Raw genomic sequence first — 14,289 nt, 5'->3', positions numbered from 1 at the left:
AACCGTCGAAAATAAGTTTAAAAACTATGCTATTTAATTGTGGCAGTTAGTGACCGCCTCGATTTTATTATTAAAAAATTAATTATTTCAAATTGCAGCAGTTTTGTTCGTCGAAAAACATGAGACTAATTCTGTCTGGTCATGTTATGGCAGATTCAAATCAATACCTAATTATCTGACATAATATATTGTATTAGTAGCGATTATACTAACAGTTTTTAAAAACTACCGTAAAACTGAATCTCTACACAACAAACTATGTTGGTTAATCTACTGTTAAAATGTGATTTCACTACCAAAAACAAGGGATTTAGCCATGGAAAAATCTGTGGCTAAACTCTAAAAAACTGTGCCAATTATGCTTTGGCAACAAATGAACATCTGTGGCTAAAGAGGACGACGCATTTTTAATTAGCCATGCTTTTTACTCCATTAGCCACAGTCTTAACACCCGTAGATACATTTTGTTAATCACAATTCTGGCACGTTTAGACACACTTTTTTCCGTGACAAAATAAAAGGATGCATAACGAAATAATTGTTTCTGCCACACTTTATCCGTGACAAAATTAGTCAGGTCGGATTTTTTTTAACAATTAGGATTATAAATTTTGGCTCGTTGGATTTAAAAACAAAAAGAATTGCCGGAGAAAGAAAATATTAAAATTTTGTAACTGTTTCAAAAATAAACCTACGTTAATTTATGTTGCATATTTTTTTTAACTAAATTAATATAAAGATACTAAAAAATAGAAAAATAAAATTTAGGGAAACTAATGTATATTGTAAATTAGGCACTGTAACTACATCTTGACGGAAAGAATACAAATAAAAAATGTACTCTTTTTTATCATAAATTTTATACTGTTTCAGTGTTTAATTCACATGAATTTTATACTTTTAACATTCATTCTCAATTAGTTAGAGTTATAAGCATGTATTATTTTTATACTATTTCAACTAATGCATACCTTATTAATTGAAGATGGCAGCACTGTAAAGGAGAAAGAAAAAACCAACAATTGACAAATTGGATAAGCCTGTACCCTAAAAAAATAAATTTATTATTAGTTTAAATATGAGAAAAGTAGAAGCTGCATATAAAATTTTTGAAAGGGAAACGCAAAATTTAAAAATAGAGATAGTTTGATTTCGCCACTGTGAACATTCGATCTGTGGCAATCGAGAGCGTGCAGCTCCAGTTGGCTAAGACAAATAAAAATGTGAGAAATCTCCGCATAATTTGACTACGGAGATACAAGACATTGCACGTGATTATCACGATTATGGAAATTTGTCACTACTGTTTCTCATTCTTAGGTATTTTCTCATGATAAATTTTCGTGTTTCTGATAGTGTTTTAAGACGATTTTAATTTAAAACTGTTATTATCATCAAAATAAACCGCTGTAATTTTCTGTATGCCTGGGAGTGTACTAACTCTTTCTTATCTTCTCATTAGATAATAGATTAATAAGTATAAACATAGTCAATAATATGTATATATTTGAAATATTGTATATCAAGTCTTTCCTATATTCAATTATACATAGTAAATCTTAGTCAACAAAAAAGGAAAAGTATACATAGTAGATTATTTATAAACGAAAAATTAGTCATTGTTTTCACCAATTATACCAAAATTTAGACTGGAGAATATCTGTCAAAGTCAATGTAAATTTATACCTCAGCATAAATTGATGATGCACGTAATAAAATAGGGTAAAAAGAAGTAAAGAACAGTTGTTCAGTGTTCACTGATAGTTGGCACCAATTCCATAACCGCTAATAAAAATTTCCAACTCACACATCACCCACACAGATCACCCAATAAAAACCCCTCACTTACTCACACTTATTACTTATTAGTTACCACTTACCACACTCCAACCAGTAGCTATTTTTATTGTCTAAATTGACAAATATAATTTTATCTTAAAAGTTATCATAGTTGTTCTTTTGAACATTTTAATTAGAAGAAAGAAAATATTAGTGTTGTCCTAGAATGATTTTTCGTTTAATAATTGACAAGATATCTAAGATGATTATATTTATTACAAGAATACATCATTTTTCTATATAATAAAACTATATGCCAGCTATTTTAAATCCAAAATTAATTGTAAAAAAAAAATCTGTTTCAATATTCTACATATAATTAAAAAACAGAAAATATTCTACAAATATTCATTTATTTTTTTTCCCTCATCTGATATACGTAATTGTTGATAGGCATTAGTAAAATAGTAGGAGTATAGGATTAAAATGAAACTAGTTATATTTTGTAACGGCCTCAACAGAGTTAGTTAGGGTACGTTAGTGTAACTGAAAAGAAGTTACGCGCAACAGTGCATGATTCATTGTAAGCCGTTAATTAAACAAAGTAGGCCCCACACCCATGCTAAACCCATTTCCCCCCTTCCAAAACGTCGTTCAGTTTTTTCGAGTTTCCCTTCCTTCTCTTCGCCCAGTCTCCTCCTCATTACACTCACTCCGCGTCTTCTCTTTTTCTTCCTCTTTCATCGCCGCGTCAGATTCCTTTCTTTTCCCACTCAGATACCGAATCTTATTACATTCATTTCTATTTTATTCCCTCCTTTAAAAAAAAATAAATAAAGGAAAAGTAATTCCCCTTTCTTTTCTTTCCTTTTCTGGGCGGCAGTGGAATAATCATAATCATAATTCATAAATCATAAATCATAAAATCATAATCCTTATCAAGTATCAACTCCAATGCCATACTGATCACTCATCAAAATCAATCTTCTTTTCTTTCTCTTTCTCTTTCTCTTTCTCTTTTGGATTCGTTATTTTTCTCACCTGTTTCAATGGGTTCGGATGAGCGGTTCGTGGTTCTTGTAGGTGTAGTTCTTGTTTTATCATTGATGCCGTTTTCTATGTCAGACGACGCGGCTGTCATGAAGGCTCTGAGGGGTTCGATAACGTCACCCGGTCTGAACTGGACGAGTGCTGACGTGTGCAGTTGGAGTAACGTACGTTGCGATAACGGTCCGGGGAGAGTAACCGCCATACAAATCCCAAACCTCAACCTGGCGGGCACTCTGCCCAAGGATCTCGGGCAGCTCGGTCAGCTTCAGCATTTCGACTGCAGAGCAAACAACTTCACCGGTGCATTTCCTCACTTGGCCACCACCCTGCAGACGCTGAATATCAACAACAACGGATTCACGTCGTTCCCTGAAGATTTCTTTGAAGGCATGAGTAGCTTGCAAGTTGTTAGCATCGGTGCTAATTCTTTCTCGCAGTGGAAAGTTCCAGAAAGTCTCAAAGACTGTGTTTCGTTGACGAGCTTCTCCGCGATCGGCGCCAACTTTTCCGGCAAGATTCCTGAATTCTTCGGGAGCACTGGTCCGTTCGGCAGTTTGCAGAATCTTTCTTTGAGTTTTAACAACTTCGATGGCGGTTTGCCTGATTCGTTTTCCGGAAGCGGAATACAGCATCTGTGGGTGAATGTTCTTCCAGGTAACAACAAACTCAGCGGAACTCTTTCAGTTTTACAGAATATGACTTCGCTTAGGCAAATTTGGGTTCATGGAAACAATTTCACTGGTCCTATACCTGATTTTTCGAACCATGATTCTCTTTATGATGTGAGTTTGAGGGATAATAAGCTAACAGGTGTAGTACCGGAATCTCTTGTTAATCTTCCATCGCTTAAGGTAGTTAATTTGACTAATAATCGTCTTCAAGGTCCTCCTCCCAAGTTTAGGGACGGGGTTAGGGTTGATGATGTCATTAATCAGGGGAATCAGTTCTGCACCAACGTGATAGGTGGGAAGTGTAGTGAAATTGTTGATATTTTGCTGAAAGTGGTTGAGCCTTTGGGTTATCCTCTAATGCTTGCTGAGAGTTGGAGTGGCAATGATCCTTGTGGTGGTAATGGCTGGATGGGGATTGATTGTGACGGTGGAATTGTTAGGGGGATAAATTTTCAAAACAAGGGCTTCTCTGGGACTATATCTCCTAGTTTTGCCAAGCTTACTAATGTGACAAGGTTGCTTCTTAATAATAACCGTCTCACTGGTACCATACCTGAGGAACTTACCACTATGCCTAATTTGATGGTGCTGGATGTCTCCAATAACCAATTGTATGGAAAGGTTCCGAAGTTTCGCGAAGGCGTGAAGGTTAACACCAGTGGGAATCCTGATATTGGAAAGGATAAGCCTAGTGGAGGAGGTGGTAGTTCTTCGGGAGGTGTAAGTGGTCATACTGGAGTCATTGTTGGTGTTGTGGTGGGGATTCTTGTTTTACTTGTTGCTGGGATATTGCTGTATAAGTATTGTGGGAAGAATAAGGGTGGTGGTAAAGCTCAACCACCAAATGCTATCGTCGTACATCCTCGCCGTTCCGGAGAAGGAGATGCTCTGAAGATAAGTGTTGCGGATGCTACTGCTGCTGCTGCTGCTGCTTCGGCTTCTGCCAGTAGTCCAAAAAGTGATGTTCATCATGTGGAAGCAAGCAATTTTGTAATCTCCATTCAAGTCTTGAGACAAGTGACGAACAATTTTAGCCAAGAGAATATATTGGGGAAAGGTGGTTTTGGCACTGTGTACAAAGGGGAGTTACCTGATGGAACCCAGATAGCGGTGAAGAGAATGGAGTCTGGAGTGGTGGGTGAGGGAGAGAAGGGGCTAACCGAATTCAATTCAGAAATTGCGGTGCTTACTAAGGTTAGACACAGGCATTTGGTAGAACTCATTGGCCATTGCTTGGACGGACATGAGGGGCTTCTTGTCTATGAATACATGCCTCAGGGGCCGCTTAGCAGGCATTTGTTTGATTGGAAGGATGAAGGGATAAAGCCTTTGGAGTGGAAGCAAAGGCTTATTATAGCTTTGGATGTTGCTAGAGGTGTTGAATACCTTCATAATTTGGCACAACAGATCTTCATCCATAGGGATTTGAAGCCATCAAACATCTTGCTTGGGCATGATTTGCGAGCTAAAGTTTCGGATTTTGGATTGGTCCGGCTTGCCCCTGAAGGACAGACATCGTTCGAGACTAGACTTGCCGGAACTTTTGGGTACCTAGCTCCGGAGTATGCTGGTACACACTTAAATTGTTGCCTATTTCCTTTTCTTTTTGTTATAACCAGAATTCGTTATGCTTGTGTATCATTTGATCTGGATGTTTGAAAATATATTATTTACCACTGGCTAGATGATCAAAATAGGCTCCACAAAGAAATGAAGAAACCAAATGCTGCCAACTCTTATGCTGAGAAAAAGAAAAATATGATTGCATCTGTCTAAGCAGTATACTAACTTTACTCTGTTCCACAAATTTAATCTTGAAGAAACTTTATTGAGAAATAAATATGATAGCTTTTATATTAAGTTTACCATGCAAATAAAAATTGCCTTCTAGACATTTGGATTTTTTTCAGCATGTTTCCAAATGCCATTCAGTCTTTGTTGATTGATTAGAAAGAAGTTTTGGTCCTAGGATGCTCCTAGCATTTCTCATAAAAAATAATTGAATTCCATCTATAATTTCTTATGACATGTAGTTAAGTATTGCCATAATAAACCAGTGCATGTAGACCACATATTTATTTTTCTTTTTCTTTTTTGTCTTTCTTGAATTGTCCCTCAATTATTCTTCTTGTATCTTGTGGAATGTTATTTACTTGTTCCAATTTCCAAAGCATGCATCTATCAGAAAAGAGAGATGCATGCTTTGAAAGTTGGAACAAGTAAATAACACTGCACAAGATACAAGAAGAATAATTGAGGGACAATCCAAGAAAGAAAAAAAAAAGAAAAAATAAATATGTGATCTACATGCACTGGTTCAACTTAATAATGGTTTTGATTTGCAGTAACCGGACGAGTTACAACAAAGGTTGATGTATATAGCTTTGGGGTGGTTCTTATGGAGATGATAACTGGAAGGAAAGCTATAGATAACAGCCAGCAGGAAGAGAACATCCACCTTGTTACATGGTTCCGGAGGATGCTGCTGAACAAAGATTCGTTTCGGAAGGCCATCGACCCAGCAATTGATACTGTGGATGAAGAAACCTTAGCCAGTGTTATCACTGTTTCAGACTTGGCTGGCCACTGCTGCGCAAGGGAGCCGTATCAGCGGCCGGATATGGGCCATGTGGTGAACGTGTTAGCGCCTCTTGTTGAGGTGTGGAAGCCCACGGAACCAAGGGGCGAAGACACGTTTGCCATAAACTTCGACGAGAGTTTGCCAGAAGCATTGAGCAAGTGGCAGGCCTATGAAGGAACAAGCACCATAGATATCTCATCTTCATCTTCATCTACATCAATGCTTACCAGCCGAGACAATACACAATCAAGCATTCCTAATCGCCCTGTTGGATTTGCAGAAACCTTTACATCTTACGATGGACGATAAAGATCGACATATTCACATACATACACATACATGTACACATCACTCTGTTCTTTGCTGTTCTTTACATTACTTTTTTTCAGGATCCAAATTTTTCAAGTCCCTTCTGTGTTATTTTTCCAAGTTTCCATGTATTTTATAAGATTCTGCTATGATATATCATAAAAAGATACAGTACAGATATAGAAGACTTAGGTTTAAACTGGGTCGCACTCTTGAAGAATTTAGATGATCATGATTATGATATTATTTTCCACCATCTTTCTCTATTATTTATAAGTGGGTTTGTTGCTTTTGCAGATATTTTGTTCATAAATCTTTTCCTATTTATTTTTACTTTTATGAACAGAACATGCTCTTAATTGATATTTTAAAAGTTTGAAATCCATTGTTCCTGAAGAACAAAGAACTCAAACTATGCAGCTCCAACTTTTTGATATTCTGTCTTGTCTTTTTCTCCTTTTTAATGTTTGTTGTTATTCTGTTTGCTTTCAAGCGAATCTCAGTGGATTCGCTGCGCATTCACTTTGCTATTTGACAATGTATGAACAAAAAATGAGAGAAATTTTTTTTATCAAGATAGCATTCTTAGCATTCTATAAATGTTTTTTCTCACCAAGTGATATCACAAAATACTATAAACCTACAATAGTGACAATCCAACTAAAGCATGCTGGCGCTCAAACAATATTATATAAGTCAGTCCAAATAAAAGAATATAGTATTATCTAGGATTAGAGACAATTTCAATTCCTTAAAAAAATAAAAAAATTAGAGTAATGCTAATTTGATTCTAATTCTAAGATATAAAATAAAAGTATATAAGTCTCATTTTCTGACTACGACATCAAGACAATACAAAAATATCAAATAAACAGATATATCACATCGACCTTAAAAAAAACTATTATAATATAAAGAATAAAACACCTTATATACTAATGTTTTTCTTATATTATCTCATACCACATACTTTTTTGAAAATAAAATTAACTCCCTTGTTATAAGAACGTAAATGTTAATATATTGAGTGAAAGGTATCAATAATGTAGACTAGCTTTTTATTTAGGCAAAAGTATCTCCTAAATTAAAGAAATTGATAAAATGAAAACGTGAGTATATAATTATTATTTAATTTATAAGTATATATACTAAAGGGTATATATAGTTATAGGATATATACAAATTATATATACCTCTGTCTTACGTATTAAGAGAAAGATATATCACCTAACTTTAAGAAATAATAGAATAACTACTCAAGCTGTCAAGCATGCCAACGGATTTAATTTTATATATAAGAAAAATGAAGAGAAAATTTTTTCTATCACCCTAATAAAATAAATCCCTAAAATATCTCATCTGTTGTAAAATAAAAAAATAAAAAAATATAAAATTCTAATATTATTGTTCACTAATATAATTATTTTGATATAATAAAAGTGATATATATATATAATTCTAGTATAACTAGTATTACTAATATAACTAGTATGTAAAGAGAGAGAAGAGTAAAGAGAGAAAAAATATTATTATTGAATATTGATTATTATTGTTGTGTGTTGTTTCAATGGTTGCTTCTACTATTTATATAGGTGACAAGCTTTTGATTTCAACTTTCATTAATTTTAATCTTATCTTAAAAAATTATTCCTTCAGTATAGAAAATATAAACCGCCCAACTTTATAAATGACATTCAATTCATTCTTATCACAACACCATCCCCAATGAATAGCTTGGACCAAAACCAAATGTGTCAACTGAATATTCAGTTCTCCAAAACTGGTTTAAGTTTAACAAAATAGGAAAATGAACAAAAAAAAAATGGTTTAAGTTTAAGTTTAACAATAACACACCTTCATTTGTAAAAGCTTGTTTAAAAAAAGGTTTTTGAGTAAATAACCAATCTAATCCTATTTATTTTTACCAAAAAACTATGCAAAACTTTAACGAAATAAATAAAGATGACAAAACATTCTCTAGTAATAATTTATATTGGTGCTTGTACACCTAAAGTTTTAGTTATAAACTTTGTCAACTAGAATAAAACAAAATTATATAACTACACATTAATGAATAAAAAATCTAAATTCAAAATTAGACATTCGACTTTGAAAGGGATAGTGTATGATTACATTCAATAGTCTTGTTTTTTGGTCAATAGTCTTGGTCGTTATTAGTAGTAACTTAATGTGACCAAATAACACGGCCTATAAGAATAAGAGATTTTCATTCCCAACGTATGTATTTTTCAAGGCAAAAAAAATCAGTCTATTTTTATTTTTTTATGTAAATAATGTTTTAAATAATATTTCGTGATTTTTTTCTAAAAACCATTTCTGTTTCGTGGGGGGTTCTAAAAATTGAGGAATATAGAAAATCTTTGGTAGAAGACTCATTACAAAAATCAAAATTGACAATACTTTCAAGAATAAAAGGAATATTTTTACAATAATTAATTATATATTTTTTAGAATTTTTAATGGGCAATAATTTATTTAATTAATTTTCATTTCTTTAATGAAATTCACCTTTTCACAAATCTAGCATAACTAATCGGCTTGAGATGTAGAAATTGTAAAAGGAGCATTAAGTCTCTCAAAAAGGATTGTTTAAATTTGAGTTCCCTTCTAAATTTTTATCACTTGACATATAATAGGTATGATTTTAATCAACTTCATTATATATAAGGGAAAAAAAAAACTTTATAGCATGCAGGTAGCTTATAGAAACGAAAAGAAATTTAATCCTTTGCTTGGTTATAAAAAATAAATTCATTATTAAATTTAATGCTTTGTTTGGTTGAAAGAAGAAAATGAAAAGAACGAAAAAAGAAAGAAATTAAAGAAAATAAAAAGAAAAAAAATATTTTTAAAAAATTTCTTTTTTATATGTTTGTTTGAAGAAAAAATAAAAAAAGTACTAAACATATATTTAAATATCAAATAAAATAAATAGAAAAAGTTTGGAATGTCATATATATCCATGTTATGATAATATATATAAACATACTTTCTTTAATTATTTTAAATAAAAATAAAAAGGAATTTAATGAAATAATTTTACTAAATTTAAGTTTAATAATCAAAACAAAATGTAATATAAATTATTAAAATAATAATTAATTAAATATAAATATAATTTATGATATATTTATATATGAATTATTTTTTTGAATTTTGATCCTATGAAATAAAAAATTTAATAAAATGATAAAGAGGGTTAATCACTATTACTTAATTACTTTTATAAATTTTACAAAACATATGTCATACTATTTCACTTTATTATTTTATCAACATTTTTATTTTAAAAAATAATAAAATTGTGAAAGAATAGAAAAGGAAAAGAAAATATGAAAAGAATTTTATTGATTGTTAATTGATTGATTGAATTGTATTGAATTATGAAGGTAAAACTAAATAGGGCAATAAAGACAAGATAAAGATAAAGATAAGATAAAGACTAAAATTACAATTGAATTTGTGTATTATTTTGGGCTGAATTTGTGGGTCGTGAGACGTGTTTATTGTTGTCATGGACTAAAGTGGAAGAGTGGTTTAATACGCCCCCGCAAGCTAGAGGATGAAAGATATCAAGAACACTAAGCTTATTCAGATTAAGATGAAAGGGTCTAGAAGACAAAGGCTTAGTGAAGATGTCAACTAGTTGCACATAAGAAGAAATTGGGAGAAGTTTTATCACTCCATCTTGAGCTTTTTGTCGAACCAAGTGACAATCAACTTCTAAATGTTTAGTCCGTTCATGAAAAATTGGGTTAGTAGCAATATGAAGAGCACTCTAATTATCACAATATAAAACTGGTGGGCGGATAGGAGAGATGCGTAAAAATTATAACACATTTAGCATCCATTGAAGTTCACAAGTTATGTTCGCAAGTGCACGATATTCTGGTTCCGTGGATGAGCGGGCAATGGTGGTTTGTTTCTTGGTCTTTCAAGAGACTAAAGAACTGCCTAAGAAGAAACAATAACCTGCTAAAGATCGCCGAGTGTTAGGACATCCGGCCCAATCAGAGTCACTGAAGTCGAGAAGTTAAATTTCTAATTTTCAGATATCGTAACACATGCTTGGCAGCTTGAAGATGAGATTCAGTAGGAGATGCCATTAATTGACTTAATTGTTGAGTGGCATACATGATGTCTGGTCGAGTAGTGGTGAGATATATAAGACGGCCAACCAAACCGCGATATACAAAAGGGTCAGATAGCAGGAGACTTTTGTCTTGATATAGTCTTGTGGTACTATCTATTAAAACAGAGGTAGGTTTAGCACCTAATAAACCAGAATTCTCCAAAAGATCAAGACAATATTTTCTCTGAGATAAGCAAATTCCTTTCACTGATTGAACAACCTCAATACCCAAAAAATATTTTAATGGGCCCAAGTCTTTAATTCGAAAGTGTTGGTGCAAAATAGACTTAATGGCAGCAAGTTCAGAAATAGAATTTTCAGTGTGAACAATGTCATCAACATAGACTAAAAGAATAGAAAATTGATCACCAATGAATTTAATAAATAGACTATAATCAGATGAGGTCTGCTGATATCCATGAGATAGCAAAAGATGAAAAAGTTTGTCATACAACATATGACTAGATTGTCGCAAACCATACAGTAACTTTAGCAGTTTACAGCATTGATTCGGTTGAGGGGATGTAAATCCGGGTGGCAAAGTCATATAAACATCCTCAGAAAGATCCATATGTAAGAAAGCATTATTCATATCCAACTGATGTATGGGACAATGCTTCGTAGAGGTCAATGCCAAAACTAATCTAATGGTGCCAGGCTTGACAACAGGGGAGAAAGTTTTCAAGAAATTAACACCTTCAGTTTGAGTGAACCCTTTAGCCACAAGGCGTGCTTTATATCGATCAACTGAACCATCAGGTTTGCGTTTGATGCGATAGACCCATTTACAGCCAACCAGCTTAACCCCTGCAGGGCAATCAACAAGACGCACAGTTTTGTTCAACTCAAGAGCATCCAACTCATCTTTCATAGCACTACGCTAATTAGAGCGTTGATTGGCGTCTTTAAAAGACTTTGTCTCAACGTCAAAATGTAGAGATAAAAGAAACTTTTTATGTGAAGATGAAAGAGAAGAAAAAGATATGACTGAAGATAAAGGATACTTACACTTTGAGGGAGATTGATTTGTAGAGATGAGAGAGAAATTACACAAGTAATCAGAGAGATATGCTGGGGTCGGTGAGGCCGGTCGGAATGACGAGGATGGGGTTGCTCAGGTGGTGAAGAGGGTGATAGGGGATGAGGACGTGATGGTGGACTAGTGTCTAGTGTAGAAGGAGAGATGTGTGTATGTGTTGAAAGAGATTCGGTGGTCATGTGTTCAACTTGGTTAGGAAACGACAGTGAGGAAGAAAGAGAGGTTGTTGGAGAAAAGAAAGAATTAGATGGAGTTGGGTCAATGGGTATAGGTGAGGGTTCAACTGAAAGACTAACTGAATCTTATTTTTGAGAATGCGTGTTTGGCAATGTTGGGATGAGTGTATGAAATTGGACATTTTTGGTGGCTAAGGGCAAGATTATTGACATCTTCCATTCACCAGCCTGAATAAGTTCCGATAAAATTGTTGAGGAAGACCCATCTGACGTGGTGACGCAGAGAAAAATGCGTGCGGCGGAGCTACAGCTACAAACGGCAAAAATATAAAAGGAGATGCTTTGTTTGAGCAGCGGTCTTTAATAAAAAAAGAAGAAATAAAAAATATGCGCGTAGAGCACAATGAGATTGATCTTTAGAGGGTGTGTATGGCGCAATAAGATTGGTTTTCAAAGGGCGCATAGAGCGCAATAAAAGAGGACTCGTGGAGCGCAACAAGAGTGCAGATGAAACTGCTAAAATAGATGCAGATTGAACTGTTGAAACAAAATGCAGACATGACTGCTGAAACAGAATGCAGACAAAACTCCCGAAAGAGTACAGATGAAACTGCCGGAAGAAGGTGCAGACATGCTATAGTGACTACTCCATGAATGATAGTTGTTTCTTGTTAGAATAGGTGTAACCAAGAGTGATATTGAATTTTTACTTGGATGAATGTAATAGAGATTGGTTGGATTCTGAGCTAAATTAAAAGATTGATTATTCATCGTAAGAGGAGATTGAAAAAGAAGTAAGGTGATTTCTCACCGAAAAGATGATAGCTTATGTATCCTGGATACTAAGGCTCTGATACCATAATAAAATTTTGAGCGAATAGAAAAAGAAAAAAAGATGAAGAAATTTTTATTGATTGTTGATTGATTGATTGAATTGTATTGAATTATGAAGGTAAAACTAAATATATATAGAGCACTGGCCTATGAAAGATAAAAGCAAATAAAGATAAGATAAAGATAAAGATAAAGACTAAAATTATAATTGAATTTGTGTATTCTACCAAATAAAAAATTGAGGTATCCAAAAAGAAGGAAAGAAAAGTAGTCATTTGATTAAGATGCATTTAGATGCAAGTCACATATGAGAACTTGCATATGCTTTACTCATATCTATAGACATACAAATCCACCAATCTTCAAATTTAAACTATAAAAAAAATATACAAATAAATAAAATGGTTAAAAAGTACTTCAACTAAGGATCATCTCTTTCTTACATTCAAAATGTGGTCATCTGCATATTATTATAATCTTTGTCAAATAAACTAAGCTGGTCCAATCTCGGTGTAATTTTACTGCCTGGGGATTGAGAAGATAGTATTTCAAGTTCCTTTAGGCTTTTATCTTTCTCATCAGCAGTTATCTTAATATTTTCTAATCCAATGACAACTTCTCTTTCTATATTTTCCTGTCTCTTATGTTCTTTCTCAGCAGCTTTAGTTTGGGCCTCAATCCTAGCTCTCTCAACAAAATCAGCATCAGATTTCTTTTGCAAATGTGAGTTGCGATGGCCTCGTCTTTCCAATTTATTAGCACCAGATTTGTGTACATGTCCTCTTGATTCTTTGTGTATGTCTCTTGGAATCACTTTGAACGTAGCCATAAAAGTTGGTGTGTAACAAATTCTTGCAAGTCTTTGAGGTGGTTTGTTGGACAAGGTATCATTTTCTTGATTCATACTTTTTTCAGGATCTTGTTCACACTTCAAACTTCTCTCAAACTCTTCCCATTTACCCTCAAATATTTGGCTGAGCTCCATTGCAATTTTATAAACTTCATCACCACGGGCATAGTATATCATGGAGTTACAGAAGGTCAATCTGAGATCAGCCACAAAATCCTCCATGAAAGGATAGCTATTTGACTCGAGCTTGTATTTAATTGTACCTAAATCCATGGGATGTGTTATGATATCAAAATAATCAGGGATTTGGAGCAAAATAGGATCCACTGGCTGATTGAAAAGCCATCCATGTTTGTGAGAGGACAAAACATTGAGAATGGTAGAACATTGGCGAGATGCTTTTAAATCCATGGTCCTCCTCATCTTCTGCTTCTTTTCCTTTCGGCACTCTATACCCTCTTCTCCTCTCTTGAGGGATGCAACTGCTTCAATGTCACTCATTTTTAAGAAGTTGTTCACAACGCAATTCTCTTGCTACACGTTCTTTTTCTTCTTCTTTAATAAAATTGTGAAAGAATAGGAAAAGAAAAGAAAAGATGAAAATTTTTTATTAATTGTTGATTGATTGATTGAATTGTATTGAAATATGAATGTAAAACTAAATATATATATAGCATTGGGTTATGAAAGATAAAAGTAAATAAAGATAAGATAAAGATAAAAATAAGATAAAGACTAAAGTTATAATTGAATTTATATAAATTAAATTTATGGATTATTTTTTATTGTTGTCATGAACGAAAGTGAAAGTATTTAATAAAAAATATTGACCTTTTTTTATGTGAAA

The 14,289-nt window shown here is 33.4% G+C and overlaps 2 protein-coding genes across 2 annotated transcripts; one reads left to right on the top strand and one right to left on the bottom strand.

Annotated features, from left to right (window-relative positions):
- The first annotated feature begins 2,668 nt into the window (after window positions 1-2,668).
- Window positions 2,669-6,660, top strand: LOC107472017 (receptor protein kinase TMK1-like). The gene is made up of 2 exons (XM_016091590.3): window positions 2,669-5,070; window positions 5,846-6,660. The coding sequence occupies exons 1-2, from the start codon at window positions 2,829-2,831 to the stop codon at window positions 6,388-6,390; spliced, it is 2,787 nt and encodes a 928-aa protein (XP_015947076.1). The 5' UTR covers window positions 2,669-2,828; the 3' UTR covers window positions 6,391-6,660.
- Window positions 6,661-13,037: 6,377 nt separating this feature from the next.
- LOC107471658 (transcription factor GTE11-like) lies at window positions 13,038-13,943 on the bottom strand. Its single transcript, XM_016091149.1, has one exon. It carries the CDS (start codon window positions 13,941-13,943, stop codon window positions 13,038-13,040), a length of 906 nt encoding a protein of 301 aa, XP_015946635.1.
- Between the last annotated feature and the right edge of the window lie 346 nt (window positions 13,944-14,289).

The sequence above is a fragment of the Arachis duranensis genome, chromosome 10, assembly GCF_000817695.3.
Source record: "Arachis duranensis cultivar V14167 chromosome 10, aradu.V14167.gnm2.J7QH, whole genome shotgun sequence".
NCBI classification, from domain to species: Eukaryota; Viridiplantae; Streptophyta; class Magnoliopsida; order Fabales; family Fabaceae; genus Arachis; species Arachis duranensis.
The sequence above is the reverse complement of the archived record's forward strand: the minus strand, read 5'-3'. Positions and strand labels throughout refer to the sequence as shown.